The sequence below is a fragment of the Nyctibius grandis genome, chromosome 7 (genome assembly GCF_013368605.1).
Source record: "Nyctibius grandis isolate bNycGra1 chromosome 7, bNycGra1.pri, whole genome shotgun sequence".
Classification (NCBI taxonomy): domain Eukaryota; kingdom Metazoa; phylum Chordata; class Aves; order Nyctibiiformes; family Nyctibiidae; genus Nyctibius; species Nyctibius grandis.
The window spans coordinates 25,659,793-25,686,104 of NC_090664.1; the positions used below are offsets into that span (position 1 = coordinate 25,659,793).

At 41.4% G+C, this 26,312-nt stretch overlaps 1 protein-coding gene across 1 annotated transcript in view; it reads left to right on the top strand.

The window, feature by feature from the left end:
* Positions 1–26,312, top strand: part of CRPPA (CDP-L-ribitol pyrophosphorylase A) — a 144,897-nt gene that overhangs the window by 39,764 nt on the left and 78,821 nt on the right. The window contains exons 4-5 of the mRNA XM_068405009.1: positions 8,484–8,588; positions 18,212–18,257. Of these exons, the coding sequence (XP_068261110.1) occupies positions 8,484–8,588; positions 18,212–18,257 (151 nt within the window). The remainder of the gene's footprint in view (positions 1–8,483; positions 8,589–18,211; positions 18,258–26,312) is intronic.

Here is a 26,312-nt window from a genome sequence, read left to right on the forward strand (position 1 = left end):
TTATGTTGGAAAAGACCCTTAAGATCATAATTTCAATGAATATTGATGGAGTCGTAGAGATTTCAATGATGTTAAGTCCCTATACAGTTTTTGAAAAATTGACGAGTGTGAGGAGGAGGGAAACCCAAATGAATGCCTTCACTGAGAGGAGGCTGGAGCCTCAGAGCCTTCAGGCTCTTAGGCCTTCAGCTCCGTGGCTGAAATGTGAATTCAGCTGTTATCTTCTGTGTTTCTTGGTCATACACCTTTTAGTGCTTGGGATCTTGGAACCAACCAATGCATAAGTTCTTTAACGGGTATTTAGTGGACTTAGAAGCAACTTGAGTACCAAAATATTAGAAAGGGCAGTCAGGAATTATTCAGGGTATCTGATGGTAGAGTGCAGGGAAATCATGGCATGTACGAGAGGGTACTTGCAGTTACTGCAGTGAAAAGCATCGGGATATAGATACGGATCTGTAGAAAAACAGGCTTGCTTAATTCTATTACAGAGTAAATTGCTGTGTCTTTATTCTCCACTGTGAAGCACTATTGCGTCTGGATGTATGTCACAGCAGTTTTAATAAATATCTACAGTAGAAATTGTTTCAGAGGTGAGCTTATCTGAACTCACATTAATCTCACTGTTTCCTTGTTCATGTGTTTCCTCCTATTTGCTGCTTCTGTTACTTCTTATTTAGCTCTGGTATATTGCTGTAGGCTTATTGATTGCTGCAAATCCACTGTTGGATTCAGCATTTTTTGGTTTCCGTGGTAATAAACATGGCAAAAAAAATTCTTTATAAATAGTTATAAATATTCTTTTCAGATAAAAATAGGCCAATTCAGGTTCAGCAAGAGCTTGTGTCTGCTTCTTTTTTAGCTTAGTAAAATGCTCCTGATGATGCATGTTCATGATGTACTGTAGCACTTCAGTAGTGGAAACTTGATTTTCAAGGATCTGTAAAAATCAAAAAGCTCTGCTATTGTTAATTAGTTATGCATTTTAATTGCAAGTGTGCTGATAGTGTTATAGAATGGATTTACATGGTAGAGTAAAATGGAGTCACTTGCTGCTGACAATGGAAGAAGTACTAAAGGTGGCACAGCCAATGGTTACAGAAGTGTCAAAGACTGACTCTATACTGGCTTCAAAGGTACCTGTGTAAAGGAGCAAGTCTGAAGATTTTCTTTCAGTTGATACATAAAGAATATTGATTTTGTTTCCTTATTATAAAACTAAGGAATGATGAAAAAATAAGAAAACACTGCTGTAATGAAAACTCTTCTTGCATCTGTGTTCGTTCTGCTGTATGGTTACCAGTTCCCATATATGTAAAATAGTGCATGTTAACAGTAAAAGCAATTGTTAATATTAAATACTGCTTCTTCATAATTTTACTTATTCAAAGTATTATATTGGAAATAAGTTAGCTTATGGACTATTAGTAGGTGCCAGAGAGATAAAGTCTGTGTAGCTGCTCTTTTCTCTAACCCCTTGTTCCATGTTTACAGCTAAGCAACAACAGTATAGCTTGCATTTTAGGAAGTAATATTATTTATTATCAAAATATTTTCAAACTAATATAGGAGGCAGAGGAAGAGGAATTGGTGTAATGCTAAAATCTGGATCTCACTCCACCCATAGCACTTTATCACAGAACCAACTAGGTTGGAAGAGACCTCTGGGATCATCGAGTCCAACCTTTGACCTAACACCACCCTGTCAACTAGACCATGGCACTAAGTGCCACATCCAGTCTTTTCTTAAACACCTCCAGGGATGGTGACTCCACCACCTCCCTGGGTAGCCCATTACAATGCCTAATAACCCTTTCTATGAAGAAATTTTTCCTAATGTCTAATCTGAACCTCCCCTGGTGCAGCTTGAGGCTATGTCCTCTAGTCCTGTTGCTAGTTGCCTGGGAGAAGAGGCCAACCCCCACCCTGCTACAACCTCCTTTCAGGTAGTTGTAGAGAGCGATAAGGTCTCCCCTGAGCCTTCTTTTCTCCAGGCTAAGCAACCCCAGTTCCCTCAGCCGCTCCTCATAGGGCATACCCTCCAGACCCTTCACCAGCTTTGTTGCCCTCCTCTGGACTCGCTTCAGCACCTCAGTGTCTTTCTTGAAGTGCAGGGCCCAGAACTGGAGACAGTACTTGAGGTGTGGCCTCACCAGTGCTGAGTACAGGGGAACAATTTCTTCCCTAGTCCTGCTGGCCACACTATTCCTGATACAAGCCAGGATGCTGTTGGCCTTCTTGGCCACCTGGGCACACTGCTGGCTCATGGTCATCCGGCTGTCCACCAATACCCTCAGGTCCTTTTCCACTGGGCCACTTTCGAACCACTCTTCCCCCCAGCCTGTAGCGCTGTATGGGGTTGTTATGACCAAAGTGTAGGACCCGGCACTTGGCCTTGTTGAACTTCATGCCGTTGGTCTCAGCCCATCTATCTAACCTGTCCAGATCCCTCTGCAGATCCAAACATCCATTCTTGGAAAACAGACACACAAAAAAACACCCACAAAGAAGTCAGTTCCAAAAACTACCTATTAGAATGCCTTTGAATATTCATCAGTTCAAAAGCATTTTTAAATAATATATTTCCTCCTGTGTCATTTAAAGAGCTAAACTAATCTGTTTTCTTTCTTTTGTGGATATGTTTTGTGCCAGTTTTTCCAGCTGTTTCCACCCTTTCAAATCTGTGTTCTGAAACTTAAACTATGTCTATTGTTTCACAAAGCTATGTGTGCATGTCAAGTTCAGTTAACTGTGCTCTGTCAAACTTTATGTTATAAAGCCTTTCGGTCAAAAAGAGACTTTAGAAATAGTATGAGTCTTAAACAGAATGTTGTAGTGCAAATTGGCTCTAGATGTACAATGGAATACATACAGAAGACTTAGGATGAGAATGTTTGCATGCCTGGGTCAGTAAGAATTTTCCTCATAGATATTCTACAACTTTTTATTATAGGCACTCCCTGATAATGCTTAATTTGTTAACTGAATTTCTTAGAGCAATATAGAAGCTTTCAAATTCTGCACTTTAATTATGGATTTAAAATCACTTGTGGAACTGTTTAGTGTATGGATAATATATAAACTAAGCTGGCCTTGAGCTGATACTTCCATTTCATTGTTCTCCTCTGACATCAGTGTATCCGACTTGCAGAAGAGTACACTGTGACAATATGTTTATGTTTAAACAATTACAGATAATTAGAGTGGTAAATGTCATGATGTACAAGTGTTAGTGAAATATGTTTTTAATTATTACTTTGCTTAGTGTCATATTTCATCCCTTGAAGCCAGCAATACCCTCAAGATGCTTTAGCCCATTTATGGAACTTTTCCACTCCCTACTAATTATCTGTGATTAATACCTTACTAAAAAGTTGGAATTGCTTAGTCTTGTCCTAGTATCATTTGTTACCCATATATTTAAAAATGTAACCTAATTTTAATTCAAAGTAAATTCTTTCACAGATAAATTTTTCTGAAATTTTCTCTTCCATTCTGATGCAAAAGAAAAAGATGTGGTTTCTTTTTAATTTGTATGTTATTCACATTAGTAGGTAATAGTTTGTGTTCTACCAGAAAATTTTCCTTAAAAACAAAACAAAACAAAAAAAGAAAACATTTTGCTAATAAATATCTGGAATTGAAAGTTACTGGGCCATTTCTGGTTTCATTGTCAATTTCTCTCTCAAGTTCTCTTTACTCAAGAGATCACTCCATTTTACATATTTTGGAGCTAGAGTTCACAATTCCTTTATTTTTTCTGTTGACCTTTTTTGTATCTTGATTATTTAAAGACTAGAAATTTCTGCCTAATTTAAAAATATTCCAAAGTGTCTTTTTGAAACTCCTGTTTTCTTTAGTATTCTGAAAGAAGTCTGTCTTTTTAAGTTACTCTATCTTCTTGTGTCTGTTTTGTTGTTACTCAAAGCACTTAAACTTCTGTAGAGAAGTATCACACTTAAATTACTTTTCTTTCTAAGTGGGCTGTGTAAAAAGGTCGTCTTTGTGATTGCAGTCATGACAAACTAAAATGACAAAAATTACTAATTTGAATAATATAAAAGTGATAACTATGATTTTTCTAAGACATCTATGTGTTAGTAATACAATTCAGATGTATAATGCTGACGAATTACTTGAATTTCACTGATGTGTTATAAAACAAGAATAGAAGCTAAAAATTTTCTTCATCTTTTTTATTAAACTTCTTGAGGAAATTATATTATAAAAAAAAAGGCAAGTTGTACTGCAGCACTCTCATTTGACTCTTCTTTAACCCACTTAGACGTTTGCATTCTTGACAATTTTGAATTCCTGAATCCTGGAGGAGACTGTGAATTACCAAGCACAGTATCTGGACTGTCACATTTTATTCAAAACACAAATTTGTAGACACATGGCTAAGTTTGACACAGTGGAAGGGTTATTTCAGCTTTTGTAAAGGAAAGCTGATGCATTGCAGAACTAATTGGCGTTCTTTAAGCAGTGAACGGGCATCTCAATTGAGATAGAAGAAACTAACAGAGAGTGCAGTTACTTAGAAGATACTTAGCTGAAACTAAAAATCACTGAAAGGAAAATTGGCCTGGTTTAGGCCAAACTAGGGCAGTTGCTGAAGCTGATAACAGCCTAATTGCATAATAGGATGTTTCACCGAAGCTTTTACCAAATGCTCTTTAAGGAAACTGAACAGATTTGGGATAAGAGTAAGGATTTACCAGAGCAGATTATTTGTTAGAAGATAAGAAACAAAGTAAAGTGCATGACCAGTTTTCATAGCAGTAAATCACCAGTGGAGTTTTGTGAAGATCTGTGCTGGGATCTGTGCAGTTCATTTAGTTCATAAATAATTTGGAACAGGAAGTGGAGATAGCCCTCATCTCTGCTACCCAGAAAAAAATGGGTAACTAAGAAGGTTTATAGAAGGATATTATGATAAAATTGATAGGTAAGTGTAGATAAATCTAAAGGAGGGCAAAAGGGTTGATCAAAGTTTCTAAATACTTCCACACATGAAATGACTGAATAGATGTTGATCTCTTTACCTGTGGAAAGATGTGAGAAGAGATGTGGTGGAGAATTTTGAAGGGCTGAGAAAGTGGCTTTGCACTCCCTTTTCTGTCAGAAAAACAGACCATGTGATGAAAAGAGTGATGAATCAGATGCTCCCTGATGCAGGTGCTAAAAAAAATACTGCTATTAAAAAAGTAATTGGGTGAATTTGGGATTCCTGTAATTCACTGAGGACTGTTAAGGCAGTGGCTTCTGATTCAGTGTGTCCCTCAGGGACTTCTTAATTTAAAGATTTCCTAAGCCAGAGTAATAGCTTTATATGAAGCCAAGGGAGTATTCTGGGAAAGTAAGAAGATAAGATTGCCTTGTTCTTATTTACTTATCCTTGACTATCCTCTGTCAACCTCTACTAGAGATGGGATACTGGGCTAGCCAGCCTGTGTGTGGTCTTATCAAATACATCCATTTTTTATGAAAGACTCTTATCTTAAATTATCCTTCCTTATTACATCTAATTCATATTTCTGGATGGACAGGTAATTTAGCAATATGAAAATAAACTAGAGCTTTCTTAATCAGGCCACTTTATCTTGAGGTAGTCCTGTCTGATAAGCTCCCAGTTCCTGCTTTTGTTCCTACTTATGTTTTTGCTTGAGAGATTCTGCTCCCTACTCAGTTTTCCATTAATAAAATTCTATAATCACTAAGTATAGGAAGCCAAACTACTTGGGAAGTGTGTGTTGAGAGAAGAATGCCTCTTCTAGATGGCTAAAAAGTGGACAAAATTTTTGTTTTTTTATTAATTTGTTTTTAATCTGGAAGGCTCATGGAGCAGCATGAAACTGCTATTTTGTGTGCAGATAACTGGAGAAAAATATAGAGGGAAACATGTAAGGAATACAGAGGTTCTTAGTTACTGCCATCCTTCTTTGATGCTGTAAAAACCAAAACAGACAAGGCATTTGAAGAGTCGTGCTTCTACAATGTATGAACTTGTTCCCATACTCTAAAAGTTTGTCACTAGATGGTTGATGATCTCTTTTGGGGAGGCCTCAACTTCATAAAAAAATTTTTTATAATCACAGAATCACAGAATGTTAGGGATTGGAAGGGACCTCGAAAGATCATCTAGTCCAATCCCCCTGCCGGAGCAGGATTGCCTAGACCATATCACACAGGAACGCATCCAGGCGGGTTTTGAATGTCTCCAGAGAAGGAGACTCCACAACCTCTCTGGGCAGCCTGTTCCAGTGTTCAGTTACCCTCACTGTAAAGAAGTTTTTCCTCATATTTATGTGGAACCTCCTGTGTTCCAGCTTGCACCCATTGCCCCTTGTCCTGTCAAGGGATGTCACTGAGAAGAGCCTGGCTCCATCCTCATGACACTTGCCCTTTACATATTTATAAACATTAATGAGGTCACCCCTCAGTCTCCTCTTCTCCAAGCTAAAGAGACCCAGCTCCCTCAGCCTCTCCTCATAAGGGAGATGTTCCACTCCCTTAATCATCTTCGTGGCTCTGCGCTGGACTCTCTCTAGCAGTTCCCTGTCCTTCTTGAACTGAGGGGCCCAGAACTGGACACAATATTCCAGATGCGGCCTCACCAGGGCAGAGTAGAGGGGGAGGAGAACCCCTCTTGACCTGCTGACCACACCCCTTCTAATACAGCCCAGGATGCCATTGGCCTTCTTGGCCACAAGGGCACACTGCTGACTCATGGTCATCCTGCTGTCCACTAGGACCCCCAGGTCCCTTTCCCCTACGCTGCTCTCCAACAGGTCTGCCCCCAACTTGTACTGGTACATGGGGTTATTCTTGCCCAGATGCAGGACTCTACACTTGCCCTTGTTATATTTCATTAAATTTCTCCCCACCCAACTCTCCAGCCTGTCCAGGTCTCTCTGAATGGCTGCGCAGCCTTCTGGTGTGTCAGCCACTCCTCCCAGTTTGGTGTCATCAGGGAACTTGCTGACAGCGCACTCTAATCCCTCATCCAAGTCATTAATGAATATATTGACTAGAACTGGTCCCAGTACCGACCCTTGAGGGACTCCGCTAGACACAGGCCTCCAACTGGACTCTGTCCCACTGACCACCACTCTCTGGCTTCTTTCCTTCAGCCAGTTCACAGTCCACCTCACTACCTGATCATCTAGACCACACTTCCTCAGTTTAGCTGTGAGGATGCTGTGGGAGACCGTGTCAAACGCTTTACTGAAATCGAGATAGACCACATCCACAGCTTTACCATCATCTATCCACCGAGTTACATCCTCATAAAAGGCTATCAAGTTGGTTGAGCAAGACTTCCCGTTGGTGAAGCCATGCTGAGTGCCCCTAATGATCCCCCTGTCCTTGATGTGCCTAGAGACAGCACCAAGAACAAGTTGTTCCATCACCTTTCCGGGGATGGAGGTGAGGCTGACCGGTCTATAGTTACCCGGGTCCTCCTTCTTGCCCTTTTTGAAGACTGGAGTGACATTCGCTTTCCTCCAGTCCTCAGGCACCTCTCCCGTTGCCCACGACTTAGCAAAGATGATGGAGAGTGGCCTAGCAATGACTTCCGCCAGCTCCCTCAGCACCCGCTGGTGCATCCCATCAGGGCCCATGGATTTATGGACGTCCAGGTTGCTTAATTGGTCCCTGACCCAGCCCTCATCAACCAAGACAGATTCCTCCTCTATCCTGACTTCCTCTGGGGCCTCAGGGGTCCGGGGCTCCTCAGGACAGCCTCCAGCAGTATAGACAGAGGCAAAGAAGGCATTCAGTAACTCCGCCTTCTTTTTATCCTCTGTCTCCAGGGCCCCCACCTCATTCATCAGTGGGCCTACATTGCCTCTAGTGTTGGCTTTACCTGCAATGTATTTGAAGAAGCCCTTTCTGTTGTCCTTGACCTCTCTTGCAAGGTTTAATTCCAAGGAGGCCTTAGCTTTCCTAGTTGCCTCCCTACATCCTCTGACAACAGACTTCTATTCCTCCCAAGTGGCCAGCCCCTCCTTCCATGATCTGTACCCCCTCTTCTTCCACTTGAGTTTGCCCAGCAGTTCCCTGTTTAACCATGCAGGTCTCCTGGTACCCTTCCTTGACTTCCTACCTGCTGGGATGCTCTGATCTTGAGCTCGGAAGAAGCAGTCCTTGAATGCTAACCATAAGTGTAACTTCTTTTGATTTAGTTAACAACATAAAGGTGTAGCAAGATACTTGCAGCACCTAATTGAATTAATTTGTGGTTATAAAGTGTTTATTTACTTCTGTAACACTTTGCTGGATAGCTAGAATTTGGCATAAGCTTCTTGTAAGGGTTTTATTTCTGATCCATCCTGAACCTAGCTACCTAATACAGCATATATTATTCTGGATGGAACTGTTGAGAGGTAAGGTTTAATTAATGAAAGAAAGTCTGTTATTGCTTAAAAGTATGATTTCTTTAAGACTAATTAAGAATATTTATTCTTTTTTAATTACTACAGTGTACAGACTATGACCTGGATTTTGGAACCGAATGTTTGCATCTGGCTCTGAAATACTGTAAAACAAATGCCAAACTTGTTGAAGGAACAGCTGACCTCTGGAAGGTAAAGGCAATAATAATCTCTATTTTTTTAATATCTTTTAAAAATAATAAAATTTGCATATGACCATAAAAATTCAGTTGTCTTTTCAATTGTAATAGTTAGGCTTTTCTCTTCCAAATTTCAGAATAGTTTTTGGATTATCATGAGATTTTTTTAGAGCTAGTTGTTGTAGACAGACTTGAGCAGAAGTTACCTGAGATAATCAAGGAAGACAATATTTATCTGGAAGTAGGAATACCAACTAGGTACTTGAATAACCTCAGAATCTGAGAAACTGTAGATCCATAATCTCTAAGAACATTCTTTTATGAGATGAGCTTTCTCCTGCTATTTCTATATCATTTGTCTGTTTTCCTCTGCTTTTCCTATGAGGACATCACTTTTTCTCTGATGACAAATACGTGGCTAACAGCAGTTTGATTCTTAGAGCAGTTCATTACATTCAGTAACACTGTAATGTTTAAGACCTCTTCAGACAATCTTTAAAATTTTTTAAACGTCATTCACCTTGTCTCATAATCTGTAGGTTCCTGACAAATGACAAAGCAGATGTGTATACAGATGCCAAAGGATACTTCCCTGCTGCTTAGAAGTACCCCATGTCATTGTTTTGGATGGTGGGACATTATTCTTTCTCCGTACCTGTTTTGTCATGGAATTTTTAAGTGTTTCCTTTTTTTTTTTTATTTTATTCATTACCACATTGAAGGATCTGGAAGCAGCTGAAAACACTCCATCTGTCTTTGACAGTAAATTTCCTCCAATGGGACATGATTTCTAATAATATGACGGTAAATCTTACGCGGAAAGGTAATTTCCTGAATCTGCAGTGCAAATTTCCTGTGCAATTTAGCAGCAAAATTTACTTATGCGTTGGTTGCGTACAGCAACTTCTTTCAATATCTTTCTGAGCACAGTCTTTCTGAAACAGTATACTATTCAGTCTTCTAAGGGACAGATTATGTCATGCATATTTGCATTGCATCACTTTTTGGATGGTTTCGTTGCTCTCATTGCAAAGTATGGTACTTCCATGAAGGGTAACAAAATATACCCTTAATGTTCGTTTAGTACTTTGTAATGTTTCTTTAGTTCTTTACTATCTGTAGATACGACTGATGCCCAGCAGATGAAATGTAGTCTTTTGACCTGGAATGACAGAATAATTAAGACTGAAGGAAATATCTAGATGTCATCTGGTCCAACAACTTGCTGAAACTGGGGCCAGGTTAATTAGATTAGGCTGTGCAGGGCCTTGTCCATTTGAGTTTTGAATATCTCCAAGAATGGAGATTTCACAGACTCTCTGGGGAAAACGATTCCAATACATATCCCCCTGTATGGAGGAGACTTTTTTTCATAATAGTTGGTCAGCATTTTCCTTGCTGCCTCTTACACTAGGAAAGGATGAAAGGCCAACAGAAAGATCTGCAAGAAAAGCCCAGTTTACTCTTCTCTATGGCCATTAATTATGACCCTTTCCCACCCTTCATCTTCTGTTCTTCAGGCTGAACAAGCAAAGTTCTCTCACAACATCTTAGCAGCGCTCTGCTGGGCTTCCTCGTGTTCCTCATTGTGTTGTACTGGGGAGCCCAAAACGGGAAACAGTGCTCTGATGTGTTCTCAAAAGTGCCAAATACAGGGGAATAATCCCTGCATTCCCTGTAATGAAGTCTACTTCCTTACTAATACAGCCCGGCCAGTTGGACTCTTTTTCTGCACTGCTACGCACTGCTGACTCATGCTCAGCTTGTCCAGAAGGTCCTTTTCTGCAAAGGATCGAGGGGCCCCTGTACTCTGCCCTTCTCAGGTGGAAAACAATAACCTAGAGGAGAAGAGTGAGTGGAGGCAAGTCTATGGCTGTGGCAATAGGCGAGTGCCCTCCTTGCCTACCTTGCCTCCACAGGTGCCTCTGAGCAATAGATATGAAGCCCTAGTGGAATACAGCCGGTCCAATGGGGATGTGGTGGAGAGGCAACCTATATCAGAGGTCCCACCACAGTCAGAAAAACCTGACAGGCATATAGCTACCTCCTCCACAAGGAAGAAGAGAAGAGTTTTAGTGGTTGGAGACTCCTTCCTAAAGGGATCTGAGAGCCCAATATGCAGAGCTGACCCCCATCACACGGAGGTCTGCAGCCTGCCTGGAGCCCGAATCAGGGATATCACCAGGAAACTCCCCAGCCTGGTGAAGGCCACAGACTACTACCCCCTGCTGATCTTCCAGACAGGTGGGGAAGAAGCTGCATCCTGTAGTCTGAGGGGGATGAAGAAAGACTACAAGGCCCTAGGACGGTTGGTGAAAGAGTCTGGGACACAAGTTGTTTTCTCCTCCCTCCTTCCATTTTCAGGTGATGACGTGGGATGGAATAATAGGATTCTCTCTATTAATGCCTGGCTATGAGACTGGTGCTACAGGCAGGGCTTTGGGTTCTTTGATAATGGCTGGTTTTATAAGACAACAGGCGTGACTGTAATACATGGGAAAGGTTTATGTCGTAGGGGCAAAAGGGTTCTGGGACAGGAATTAGCAGGGCTCATTCGGAGAGCTTTAAACTAGATTCGAAGGGGGATGGGGTAGCAGCTGGGCTTGCACCACTGGGGCAACACTCTAGTGTTGAGGTAGACCAGGAGGCCTCCCATGCCCCTGGGGTGAAATCGGTGTGCCCAGCTCGCTCCCTGAAATGCCTGTACACCAATGCACGCAGCATGGGGAATAAGCAGGAGGAGTTAGAAATCCGTGTTCGGTCGGGGGTCTATGATCTAGTGGCAATTACAGAGACTTGGTGGGACGCCTCGCATGACTGGAATGTGGTCATGGATGGCTATGTCTTGTTCAGGAAAGACAGGCCGCTAAGGAGAGGTGGTGGAGTTGCTCTTTATGTGAGTGAGCAGCTAGAACGTATTGAGTTCTGTCCAGGGGCGGATCAGGAGCGAGTTGAGAGTTTGTGGGTGCGAATTAAGGGGCAGGCTGGCAGGGGTGATACTGTTGTGGGTGTCTATTAGAGGCCACTGGATCAGGATGAGGAGGGTGATGAGGCCTTCTACAGGCAGCTGAGAGCAGTCTTGCAATTACAGGGTCTGGTTGTCATGGGGGATTTCAACTACCCTGATATTTGCTGGGAGGCCTACTCAGCCAGCCATCCTCAGTCCAGGAGGTTCCTCCAGTGCATTGATGATAACTTTCTGATGCAAATGGTGGATGAGGCAACTAGGAGAGGAGCGCTGCTGGATCTTATCCTCACTAACAAGGAGGGTCTGGTTGAAGAGGTGAAGGTTGAGGGCAGCCTTGGCTGTAGTGACCATGAGATGGTGGAGTTCAGGATCTCTTGTGGCAGGAACAGAATAGCTAGCAGAATTGCAACCCTGGACTTCAGGAGGGCCAACTTTGGCCTTTTCAAGCAATTGCTAGGGGAAATCCCATGGGACAGGGTACTAGAAGGTAAGGGGGCCCAAGATAGTTGGTTAGCATTCAAGGACTGCTTCTTCCGAGCTCAAGATCAGAGCATCCCTGCAGGTAGGAAGTCAAGGAAGGGTACCAGGAGACCTGCATGGTTAAACAGGGAACTGCTGGGCAAACTCAAGTGGAAGAAGAGGGGGTACAGATCATGGAAGGAGGGGCTGGCCACTTGGGAGGAATAGAAGTCTGTTGTCAGAGGATGTAGGGAGGCAACTAGGAAAGCTAAGGCCTCCTTGGAATTAAACCTTGCAAGAGAGGTCAAGGACAACAGAAAGGGCTTCTTCAAATACATTGCAGGTAAAGCCAACACTAGAGGCAATGTAGGCCCACTGATGAATGAGGTGGGGGCCCTGGAGACAGAGGATAAAAAGAAGGCGGAGTTACTGAATGCCTTCTTTGCCTCTGTCTATACTGCTGGAGGCTGTCCTGAGGAGCCCCGGACCCCTGAGGCCCCAGAGGAAGTCAGGATAGAGGAGGAATCTGTCTTGGTTGATGAGGGCTGGGTCAGGGACCAATTAAGCAACCTGGACGTCCATAAATCCATGGGCCCTGATGGGATGCACCAGCGGGTGCTGAGGGAGCTGGCGGAAGTCATTGCTAGGCCACTCTCCATCATCTTTGCTAAGTCGTGGGCAACGGGAGAGGTGCCTGAGGACTGGAGGAAAGCGAATGTCACTCCAGTCTTCACAAAGGGCAAGAAGGAGGACCCGGGTAACTATAGACCGGTCAGCCTCACCTCCATCCCCGGAAAGGTGATGGAACAACTTGTCCTTGGTGCTGTCTCTAGACACATCAAGGATAGGGGGATCATTAGGGGCACTCAGCATGGCTTCACCAACGGGAAGTCTTGCTCAACCAACTTGATAGCCTTTTATGAGGATGTTACCTGGTGGATAGATGATGGTAAAGCTGTGGATGTGGTCTATCTCGATTTCAGTAAAGCGTTTGACACGGTCTCCCACAGCATCCTCACAGCTAAACTGAGGAAGTGTGGTCTAGATGATCAGGTAGTGAGGTGGACTGTGAACTGGCTGAAGGAAAGAAGCCAGAGAGTAGTGGTCAATGGGACAGAGTCCAGTTGGAGGCCTGTGTCTAGCGGAGTCCCTCAAGGGTCGGTACTGGGACCAGTACTATTCAATATATTCATTAATGACTTGGATGAGGGATTAGAGTGCGCTGTCAGCAAGTTCGCTGATGACACCAAACTGGGAGGAGTGGCTGACACAACGGAAGGCTGCGCAGCCATTCAGAGAGACCTGGACAGGCTGGAGAGTTGGGCGGGGAGAAATTTAATGAAATATAACAAGGGTAAGTGTAGAGTCCTGCATCTGGGCAAGAATAACCCCATGTACCAGTACAAGTTGGGGGCAGAGCTGTTGGAGAGCAGCGTAGGGGAAAGGGACCTGGGGGTCCTAGTGGACAGCAGGATGACCATGAGTCAGCAGTGTGCCCTTGTGGCCAAGAAGGCCAATGGCATCCTGGGGTGTATTAGAAGGCGTGTGGTCAGCAGGTCGAGAGAGGTTCTCCTCCCCCTCTACTCTGCCCTGGTGAGGCCGCATCTGGAATATTGTGTCCAGTTCTGGGCCCCTCAGTTCAAGAAGGACAGGGAACTGCTAGAGAGAGTCCAGCGCAGAGCCACGAAGATGATTAAGGGAGTGGAACATCTCCCTTATGAGGAGAGGCTGAGGGAGCTGGGTGTCTTTAGCTTAGAGAAGAGGAGACTGAGGGGTGACCTCATTAATGTTTATAAATATGTAAAGGGCAAGTGTCATGAGGATGGAGCCAGGCTCTTCTCAGTGACATCCCTTGACAGGACAAGGGGCAATGGGTGCAAGCTGGAACACAGGAGGTTCCACATAAATATGAGGAAAAACTTCTTTACGGTGAGGGTGACTGAACACTGGAACGGGCTGCCCAGAGAGGTTGTGGAGTCTCCTTCTCTGGAGACATTCAAAACCCGCCTGGACGCGTTCCTGTGTGATATGGTCTAGGCAATCCTGCTCTGGCAGGGGGATTGGACTAGATGATCTTTCGAGGTCCCTTCCAATCCCTAACATCTGTGATTCTGTGATTCTGTGAAAGCTGTTTTCTATATTTTGGCATCAGTATGGACTGCTGCATAGAGTTATTCTGTCCCAGGTGCAGGATGCTGTACTTGGGTTTGTTATATTTCACCAGGTTTCTGTCAGCCCCTTTCTCCAGCCTTTCAGGATCCCTCTAAATGAGTGTTGTACCCTTGAGCATACTGAATACTTCCCCATTTATTGTATCTACTAGTTTGCTGAGGATATTTCCCCTTTCCCAGGTTATTAATAAAGATATTGGACAATATTGTCCCCAGTATCAGCCCCTGAGGAACATCACTAGTAACCAGCCCTCAGTTACACTTCAGACTTGAGCTTGTGCACATCTCGTTTTTAAAAGAGAATTGATGAAGTGTTAGTGCCACTCCAACATTGTTTGTGAAACGAAATCCTGATGCTGTTAACTTTCTAGCATTTGAAACCCATTGCTGTAGCACTGGACTTTAAAGAGGCCTGTAAACACCTGGAAAATGATTGTCAAGAGTGGATTCCTCATAGGTGCTCGGATATTGGACAGAGAACTTTGGGGAACTTTTAAAAGAGCATCTTCCTAGGTAGTGAAAAGTTGCAGTCCTGACAATCGAGAGAGAAGGGCACACAGGAAAACAAACAAACCAAGCTTCGTCTGATTATTTTTAAGCTTTATTAAGTAGATGTAGTAGATTGTTTATTATACAGAAAATAGAGACATGTTTAATAAATAAGACTACTCTGCCTTTGCCAAATAAGCAGATGATGGTTTCATATTATGTGATAGTGAGGTATTTTTGTTGCGTTTTAGTATTTGGCCTAGCGATATTCTGGATTGCAGCAATAGTGTTCAGAAAATCTTGGAACGCTAGATGCTCAAGAGGACAAAATGAAAATTAATGTTGTCACACAAGGAGAGAGAATCAGAGTAATTAGAAGCCTATGAGTTTGATGTTGATCAACAAAACAAAAGGGTGCACTGCTACAGCAGAACTTGATTAATAAAGAGTTAAGGGACTGACGTAATTATTGTCAACCAACATAGAATTTACTGATTTTGCAAAATTGACTTCAAGCCTTTTTTACAAGATTATAATCTTGGCTGATAAAGATGGTGGTGCTGATACAATATACGGTTGGCAGAAGTTTGACTTGTTACTACATGACGTCTTAATGAAAAATAAGATGACTGTAAGGGTACTAGTCCTCATTAAATAGATTAAAAATTGGATAACTGATATATTTCAAAACATAATTCTCACCATGTACAGTTCTGCAGAAACTGTTATTATCTGTAAGCTATTTAACATTTATCTGATAAAGTTTGCAGACAACAGAAAGATTTAAGGAATTGTAAATAAAAATAAAATTGATCAGAAGTAACCTATTGATAAGGATTGCTTGGCAAACAATTTAAACAAAAGGTATGCTTTTCATTGCATCCAAATATAAAGAAGTGTTTTTAGAAACAAAAAAGTATAGGCCATAATTAGAGAATTCTTCTAGGAAGGCAGCGACTTTGAAAGTGGTGTAGGAATCACAGAGGATAGCAAGTTTCCACTGTGGGCAATGCCTTATGTCAGCCATGGATATAGAAACAAGAATATCAAATTAGAAGAGAGATGTTCTAGTATTACAGGTGCATCTAGAATACTATGGTCAAATCTGGACTCAAGCTCTGTGCAAATGTTGATAAATGGAGAAGGTTCAGAGAAGAGCATGAAGAAGATGTTTAAATGGTAGTTTTATAAGTCAGTAGAGATTTAGCTTAGTAATGTGATATTAAAAAAAACAGAAATGGGTGAGGTAGAAGACCTCTCTTCTGCAAGTGAGAGAGAACCCCTGTGTGTCATTTTTCTTGCTTATTCTTTTTTTCACTGTGATTTTTGCACCTCACCTGGGCTGCAAGTGGAGACTGCCATTTACTTCCTGGTGTAGTGTGGCAGTTAAAGTATTCTTCCTGGTTGAGTTGGCTAGATCTGAATTACGTCCAGCTGGGGTGAGCCTAGAGTGCAAATCCATGTTAGTGAAACTAGAGATAAAGCAGTATAGGTAAAGCAGTATAGCTACTCAGAACAATAAACTGTTGTGTTGACTAGCCTTAAAAGTTGTTTAAAACAAATTCATACTAAAACAATCAATGGTTAGAATTAAACCAAAGAGTGTCTCTGTCATGGTTGCCTGCGTTTTGAATAAGTCTAATCTGAATTGCAAGAACACCTCTTAATCAACGTAAGAAAATCCAGAGACACTATGAATATCCATACCTTAAGAGAAACTTTGGTTGAATTTAGCATCTTATTCAATATTGAGAGAGGTGTGGAGAATCACTCCCTCCCTGACTGGTAAGCAGCGGTCACCTGTGGTAGCTGGCAGGGTTTTTCTCTGTCAACTATTTTCATAAAGCTTACAGGAGCTTGTATCTGAAACGATCTTATAGGATCAAGGGTATGAAAGAAGTATATATGGATAGTGTGATATGGTCTCAGATGATTTATTTCTCTAGGAAACCACCCTAAAAAGTATTTGCTCATGTCTGACTCAAAATTTCAGAAGTTATTTTAAAGGTTCATTCTTTATTTTTCATTCTTCTGTGCTGTTTTCTTGAAGACTGGGCCACTATGAAGTAACTCCTTTTTAAAATCAGACTAAAAATACTTTTGCATCTCAAAGACATTGTGAACCTTAGAGTATGTGAGACTACTGTTGACAGACCTTAGATAGTAGTGTTTCTTGAAAGGATTTTAGATGCTAATCTGTTACAGGTTTACTGAAAGTTCAGTATAAAAACCCTCTAGAAACAGATGATTAGAAAGAAACCTTGCAACAAAATCGATTACTTAATAATTCTTTATCCTTAAATTTAAATTCAAGACATTGATTCTTCCCAACAGTATGTAAACTCAGACACCTAAGATTTCTCAGGCTAGATTCATTCTCTGGCAGCTTCTCCTGCAGGACGAGCTGTAGGGAAGTAAGTTAATTTTTAATTTTAAAAGAATATAATTCCTTGGAGAAATTATGAGTAATGAGAAAGGTAATATTATTCATGTGTTTCTGACTACAATACACAGCTTAATTTCTGAGATGGGAAGGAAAGTGGTTACAAGAATCCTTATGTTAAAATCAAGTAATCATGCTAATACCTACAATGATGTTTTTGCTGTAAGATTTACTTTGCACCACTAAAGCTTTTGGAATCCTATTCAGTCCATTTCAAAAAGAAAGAAAACAGTTATTCAGACTCTAGAGAAACAAATGCAGAAAATCCTGTAATATTTTATTTAACATAAAAGGAAGTTACAGTAAAAACAAAGACAAATATTTAGGAGTTATTCTTGTATCAGTTCATGTCACTGCATGTCATTGTGAAGACATTGCTAGCCAAGACTGTTGATGTCTTGGGTAGATGCTGTCTTTTGTTTCTGATTATTTTATTTGCAAAGCCTAATAGTGGGACTGTTAACCACCATGAGGGTGGAAAGGCAGAAATGAAAGGTGTTTTTTGCAAGTACCAAGTGACTATTCAGCATCTTACTGTCCATCTAACTTGATCTGATTAATGTCTTCAAGAAGATCTTGATGGTTTTTAATCCTCTGGAAGCTCATACAAAGCCTGCTATAGTTTCACATACTCCCACTGATTAATTGGACTCTAGTTAACAGTAATAGTGTTGCACTACTGAAAAATTACACCTATATTAGTAAAAGAAATAATGAGGCTTCTCCCTGGCTGCCATCTTTATGATCACAAGTGCTATAAAAAAATTAATCTGTTTTACCATGAAATTATAGAGGAGGATGGATGTGTGAAAACAGATGCAATATCGTGTTTTTATGATTCTTCAAAGGGTTAAAAATAGTTTTAGGTTTCAGATGAGTTGTAAGCAGATCTAAGCCTTTAAAAAAAGGTTTCTCTTGAGTCTCCGGTAATTTCTGCATCTTCTGTTTTCATGACTTGCCAGTGAAATGTTACCAAAATTAAGAAATTTACAATATCATTTGTTTATGGTATTTCAAATGTAAAGAATTGCCTTCAGGGCATTTTTTAATTTGTTTTACATTCCTTCCTGCTGTGTTAAATCTAATGAGGCTTGTCTGTCCTTTAGGTGACCTACAAGCGGGATCTGTATGCAGCTGAATCAATTATTAAGGGTATGTGTTCGTCCTTGTGGCTGTCAGTTTGCATATTCCTGAGTCTAATTAAGAATCCTGTGTGCTATAGTTTTAATGTCTTTAAGAAAAGTTTTATGATGAATAAAATGTGCTTAGGCAAGTTGTTTTAAGTTGTTCACTGGAATACTTATAGTATGCATTATTTACCTTTGTTTACTTCTGTTAGAATAGAGAACCCTATAAAAAGCTGTGTATATTACAGAGTCAAACAGATTAATTTTGAATGGCTTTATAAGGAATAAAAAATTTTTTATTTCATTTGCAGTTGAATTCTGAAGATGTTCCATCTTTCTAATCTAAGTAGTAGACTGAAAATGAAATATTAACTCTTTAGGGCTCTTCACTCTTTTACATACAGTGACTTGTTACCTAAATTGATATAGCAATTATATGATATTGAGGTATTCCATTAATTTATAAATACTTTGTTGAACTGGTTTTTAACCTTTTCCTGTACTGGTAACAGTGGTTTCGTAGCAGTTTAACATAAATACTAGATTTAGTCTTTATCTGGATCAACTCAATCTAAAAACAATATAGAAAGGAAGAACTCTTAAGTACTGTATAATGAGCACACTGACAGTTATTGTAAACTGATAGGCACTGATTCAGTGGACTCTTGCTTGACTCCTTGTTGAGAACTTAGGGATAAAAGCCCAGAAAATGATGAAGAGAAAGGGACTTTCCTTCAGATTAAAAAATACCTCTCTAGAGAAAGAGTGTGGTTCCTATTTAAGAAAACCAGAGCAAACCCCATGTCCTGTTAGGGCATGGTGAGTGACTGGCTAGTTGTTCACTTTTGTGGCTCATGTGTTGTTACAAGATTCAGTATTGGCTTAGCTTCTGGTTTAGGTAAATTACACCGTGCTGAGACCATCTCTGTTGCTTGCTAGAACTACCTGACTGAATTTTTCAGTCATGTGTCAAGGCGATAGGGCTGGGAAACCTTGGAAGTTCTGGTTTTGACAAGGAATGGGCTCTCATCTCCATAGCTGGAGGCCTGGAATTTTTGAAAATCTTGTTTTGAATAGGATTCTTAGAGGTTCCACACTCCTTTAGCTTTCAAGCTTAGGATTTCCAAACATACTAAAGACAAGAATGTGGCTTGGAGTAGTTGGCATGAATTTACAAAGGGGAAATTATGCCTGACCAACCTGATAGCCTTCTACAATGAAATGACTAGCTTGGTGGATGAGAGGAGAGCAGTCAATATGGTCTTTATTTCAGCAAGACTTTTGACAATATCTTTCATGACATTCTTATTGACAAACTGATGAAATAGACAAACTGATGAAACAGACTAGAAAAGTGGACAGTGAGGTGGATTGAAAACTGCTGAACTGCCAGGCTCAAACAGTAAAGTCCAGCTGGAGCCCAGTCACTACTGGTCTACCCTAGGGGTCAATGCTGGTTAAAATCTTCACTGATGATCTGAATGACAGGGCAGAGCACACCCTCAGCAAGTCTGCAGGTGATGTACAATTGGGAGGAGTGGTTGATAGACCAAGTGGTTGTGCTGCCACTCAGAAAGACCTTGACAGGGTGGAGAAACAGGTGAACAGGAGTGTCATGAAATTCAGCAAGGGGAAATGCAGACGCCTGCACTTGGGAAGCACTATTACAGGCTAGGGGCTGACTATCTGGAAAGCAGCTCTGCAGAAAAGGCCCTGGAGTTCCTGGTGGACAAAAAATTGAACAGGAGCTGGCAATGCGCCCTTATGGCGAAGAAGGCTAACAGCCTGCTGGGCTACAGTAGGCAGAGCATTGCCAGCAGGTCAAGGGAGGTGATCCTTCCCCTCTGCTCAGCACTGGTGAGGTCACGTTTGGAGTGTTGGGTCTAGTTCTAGGCTCCCATGTGCAGGAGAGCCATGATCATACTGGAGAGAATTGAGCAAAGGGCCATGACAAGGATTAAGGTAGTGGAGCATGTGTCATGTGAGGGGGTGCTGCAGAGCTTGGACTCTATGCCTGGAGAAGAGAAGGCTCAGGGAGATCTTAGCAATGTGTATAAATGCTGGATGGGGTGGAGTGAAGAAGATGGAGCCAGACTCTTCCTCAGTGTTGTTCAGCAAAAAGAGAACAGACAATAGACACGGACTGAAATACAGAAAATTCCATTTTTACATCTGGAAAGCCCAGAAATTCGTAGGAGTCTCAGGTTTCTTATTACAAAGCAGGGAGGTTGTCTGTCCTTGATTTCCTAGGAATCATTGTTCAGCTGAGATTGCCAATATGAACATCTCTTGGCTTATAAATGCTATTATTCATCAGCTTTTATTGAGTTACTGAAGAGAGTATTTAATCTCAGAAATTACTTGGGTTAATATTTAAGAACAGTATTTTTAACTTACTCAAGCTTATGGGAAGCTTTGAAAATGGGGATGTGATCTGACTTAAACTGGAAAAACATTTTCAAAAGATGCACTTTCTCCATTTTGTCCACTTACTTTTTGATAGCTATTGGATATTTACAAACTTTATGCAAACAGCATTCATTCTGCCATTAAGAGTTTTTCACAAATAAAATCTAGATAAGAAGTTCTTGAGTTGGCCCAGTGATTATCAATGCATTTTTTTTAAAATTTTTGGAAATTCTTTTGCTCTTGGCAGAGCACATAGTAGTTTTCATTTAATTTTAAGTGATCTTTCCTTGGATAAAACAATTCAGTTTGAACATAAATTTTAAAAGCTGAAATATTGTTATTGTGGTTGTCATATGAGCAAAACCACTCATGAGACAAAAAAATAGTTAATAGAATGAATCAGTATACAGAAGAGGGATTTCATGGTACAGTATGATAGAAAATTAAGTAATGATTTTATCTCCTTGATGAATAGGAATTGGAACTAATACTTTACGTTGAATGATAGCTCAATGGAAAAAATGGAAGCTTCCAATCTTTGAGAAGTGCAAAAGTAATTATATAAAAAAATGAAGTTCTTTTTTTCCATTCTAAGTATAGAACCCATTATACCGTTCTCACTGAATTAGTAATTCTAATAGAGTGTATGCATGCTTTTACAGTACAGAGTTTTAAGTGTTATCTGTAATTTCAAGTATTATCTATACAGCAGAGACTGTTAAAGAAAAGTTCCCTTTGATGGTAACATTAATAAGGAAATGTAGGCAGCTGATTCAGCTGCTTGGATGTGCTGTTTTGTTATAATATTTGTAAATATTTGCTGTAACAAGAATTGTTGTATTTCTGTCAGTCAAACTTGCTGAAGCCGGTAATGCCAGCATAAAATGATGTAAATGCCATGAATCAGCTCAATGAATGTACTATGTTGATCATATCTTGACAAAAGGTTCAATATTCATCTTGGAAAAAATCTCAGCAAACTCCTAGTTCTGTCTTAACTTCGATCTTACTCTCCTTTGTCCTGTGTATTTTTCATATTTATTTACCATGTATGTTCTCAATATTTAATGGCAATTTATCAGTCATTACTGGATCAAGTAGATCCATTTTCATTTCCATTTTCCTTGAACTTAACTGTAGACTGTACTATTGTAATACAAAGGCCAATTTATTGAACTGTATCATTCAGTATTACTCAAATATTTAAGTTATTTAGTTCAGAGGACCTTCAGGATGTACTGAGGGTGTGTGAATTGTAAAGGAAAAGAAAAATCAAAACCAGTGCTGATTTATATTTTTAAAAAGTTCTTGTTCATCTTCTTGCAGTTTGTTTGATCCTTTACTAGATATGTTCTGCTGTAGTGGGCAAGGAGGAAGCCAGATGGATGCCTTATGTAAAATATGTTGCTTTATGTAGGTAGAGAAGGAGACAGCGCCCTGCTCCCATCATTTAGCTATCCAGTTTGCTTATGCCTCCTTCCCCACATGTCCCCATCATTACAGAGCAGCTGTTGTGAAGGTGGGAACGGAGTCATCACGCTTCTTGTGGGGAAACTAGAAATGAATACAATGTGAAAAAATTATTTCTGTGCTCTCCCTCTGCTGCCCTCTAATCCTTATAAAAGTGACTCCTTGTATTATTTTAATCAGTGGTATGCTTTCATCTTTAGAGATTATTTAAAAGAAAAACAAGTAGATAGTAATATTTTGAAACATTCTGCTTAAAAAATGTTTTTATAGTATTTAAATAGTAAATTTATACATACCAAAAGATTACAAACCTGAAACAGTACTGCAACCTTCATGCAGATGAATTTCCATGTTCCTGTGTATATAAGGGCTTCAATAATCTCATAAGTCATTAAAGAAGATAAGTTATAATTTATTTAAAAGTTAAGATCCATTTCTCTAAGCAGCTGTGTGAACCCCCCGTAATCCAGGAGGAGATGGTTAATGACCTGCTGTGCCAGTTGGACACCGACAAGGCTATGGGCCCAGATGGGATTCACCCCAGCGTAATGAAGGAACTGGCAGATGAACTTGCCAAACCACTCTGTTATCTACTGGCAGTCCTGGTTAACTGGAGAAGTTCCAGCTGACTGGAAATTAGCAAATGTAACGCCCATCTACAAGAAGGGCCAGAAGAATGATCCAGGGAACTATAGGCCTGTCAGCCTGACCTCGGTGCCAGGCAAGGTGATGGAACAGATCATCCTGAGTGCCATTACACGGCACATGCAGGCCAATCGGGGCATCGGGGCCAGCCAACATGGATGCATGAAAGGCAGGTCCTGCTTGACCAACCTGGTCTCCTTCTATGACAAAGTGACCCGCTTAGTAGATGAGGGCAGGGCTGTGGATGTAGTCTATCTAGACTTCAGTAAGGCATTTGACACTGTCTCCCACAGCATCCTCCTAGACAAACTGGCTGCCCGGGGCTTGGATGGGTAGACTCTTCGATGGGTTAAAAACTGGCTGGATGGCTGAGCCCAGAGAGTGGTGGTGAATGGGGCAAAGTCCAACTGGCGGCCGGTCACTAGCGGTGTTCCCCAGGGCTCAGTTCTGGGGCCGGTGCTGTTCAATATCTTTATAGATGATCTAGACGTAGGGATTGAGTGCACCCTCAGTAAATTTGCAGATGACACCAAGCTGGGTGGGAGTGTCGATCTGCTGGAGGGTAGGAAGGCCCTACAGAGGGATTTGGACAGGTTAGATAGATGGGCCGAGACCAACGGCATGAGGTTCAACAAGAACAAGTGCCGGGTCTTACACTTCAGCCACAACAACCCCACACAGCGCTACAGGCTGGGGGAAGAGTGGTTAGAAAGCGGCCCGTCGGAAAGAGACCTGGGGGTGCTGATCGACAGACAGCTAAACATGAGCCAGCAGTGTGCCCAGGTGGCCAAGAAGGCCAATGGCATCCTGGCCTCTATTAGGAATAGTGTAGCCAGCCGGTCTAGGGAAGTGATCGTCCCTCTGTACTCGGCACTGGTGAGGCCGCATCTTTGACTACTGTGTCCAGTTCTGGGCCCCGCACTTCAAGAAATATGTTGAGGTGTTGGAGCGAGTCCAGAGGAGGGCGACCAAGCTGGTGAAGGGTCTGGAGGGTCTGACCTACAAGGAACGGCTGAGGGAGCTGGGGTTGTTTAGCCTGGAGAAGAGGAGGCTCAGAGATGACCTTATTGCAGTCTACAACTACCTGAAGGGAGGTTGTAGTGAAGTGGGAGTTGGCCTCTTCTCCCAGGCAACTAGCGATAGGACAAGAGGACACAGCCTCAAGCTTCTCCAGGGGAGGTTCAGGTTGGACATTAGGAAGAATTTCTTTTCAGAAAGGGTTATTAGACATTGGAATGGGCTGCCCAGGGAGGTGGTGGAGTCACCATCTCTGGATGTGTTTAAGAAAAGACTGGACATGGCACTTAGTGCCGTGATCTAGTTGACATGGTGGTGTCAGGGCAGTGGTTGGACTCGATGATCCCAGAGGTCTCTTCCAACCTGATTGATTCTGTGATTCTGTGCTTGAGTAGAAAATGAGGAAGCAGCTTATTCAAATGAAAGGAACATTCACTAAGTTTAACTATTTATAACTGGAGCAAAAATGCTGTAAATGACCAGTCGTTCTCTTCATAGATACATATTTTACATGTGTATTTCATCATGTTATCACATTTTTTGTTTTCAATAAAGCCAATGCAATCTTTTCCAGCTGTTGATTATGATAAAAAGTTTGTGTAGCTTAAAGCAAAAATGAAGACCTTTGTGGTGGTAAATCAGACTAATCCCTTACTTGATCTTTACATATCTAATGTTCTGTTCTTGTGCCAGCGTGCAATAGATCTGCTTCAGTAACCACAGTAGTCTTTGTTATGCCTGGTCTGTATGAAAAACTGTACTTTTAAGTTCATTAAAGTTTAGATTTGCTTTTTGCTGCCTTGCATGAATTCAGGATGGAGAAGCCATACATGTTCTTTACTCATTATGCAAGTAGTATAATGAGTCCTCCATAGCTAATTAGGACACCCCATAACAGTTTTATCTTATGTAATTAATTAGCTTTAATGGGGTTTTGAATAGACACTGTTAGCACTCCAAGTCTGCAGTTTGAGAGTTGTACATTATCTATTCTGTGTCCTTCAAAAGGCTTCAAATATTAGATCTTCAGGTTGATGTAACATGACTTATTTTTGTAGTGAACAGTTGAGCCATGTAAATTAATACTAGGCAAGCAATTTATTCACGGTTCTTCCACACAAAAAGCATATTTAAGGGGAGAATATATTTTTGTCCTATTGAGCATCATCCTGTTGTACCCCCATGTTGAATTATTCAGTCTTATGGTTGTTAGTTTTACAGAAGAAATCTTCATGGCTATGTTCTGCTGTGTTGTGCTATACCTATGGGAAACCTTCAAGGATAAGCTACCTTCCAGAATGGCAACCATCCTACAAGCCAAGGCATGCTCAGTTCGGCCTTTCCTACTACTGAATAATTGACTGTATCACAGTGACTGCTTTTCTTGAGAGTTCAGAACCCACTACACGGTGCTATATGAAGTGCTCCTACCTGTCATTACCCTTTTGTGCTTTCTCTCACAACTTAGGTAGCTGTCTGCTGTGTGCTAGCTACTCACTGCTCTCTGTGTTATGGGCCTGCTAGTGTCATGAAAGTGTGTCATGGAGACTGACAGAGAAACAGCCACTGCAAGGAAGTGGCATGCAATGTTTCATCTGATGGTTTCAGTGTCTCTGGAGAGAGGAATGACCTTCTGCTGATTCTGATCAGTTTAGAGGTACAAACTTGGCTAGCAGAAGTCCCCGGTGTACTAATGTGCTATCCATGGCTTGCATGAGACCCACATGGTTGTGGATTTTCAGATACTGCTCCCCCTTAGAGGCTTCCTCAGGGACGGGTTTTCTGGATATCTACCTCCTCTTTTGCCTTTCCTTCCCTTTTCCTTTTTCTTCTTTGGGATGATGATGACATGCCAGGAACTCCAGAAAGGCATATTTATGGCAGGAATACCTGCCTTCCCAGGTGGAATTTATTATCTTTTGCCTTGTTAAAACCCCTTTCTTTTACTTTTGCTTGACACTGGCTGCTAGTGTGTCTGTAACCTTGCTGAGCATAGCTGTCAGCAATCTTTCCTACCTATATGGAGAAGAGGGTGCCTCTTCCTGACACTATATATTACTTTGGGTATAAATGATGTTACCTGTGGGATGGTGGGGTCTACGTGATGATCCTTCTTTGTGTCAAGTTGTTGAAGAGGACACAGGACTGAAATGCAGCATTGCACACTGGATAGTACAGTCCTGTATCACATACTCGGGTGGATTCAGACTCCAGGTTCAGGCCACGTAGAGTGCCTGAAGGGGAAGTCCTGCATGACACTGTAAGGCTGGGTTGCAATGTACCAGCTCTCGGCATGCCACTTTGCATGCTGTCAAGGTCCTCTGGAGATGTCCCAGAAGCTAAATGTATGGTCTGGGAGGGTGTATTGTACTAAGGGAACTGGCCTCTCGCCAGCTCCCTACTACTGTTCTTCACAGCTGATTTCTTTATTATTAAGTGATGCAATTTACTTTGCTGGATGCAGATTTTGTCACTGCATGAATTCAGCAGTGATGAAGAACTTTTGAGTGTACACGTTTAATTTTGTAACTGCAATTCC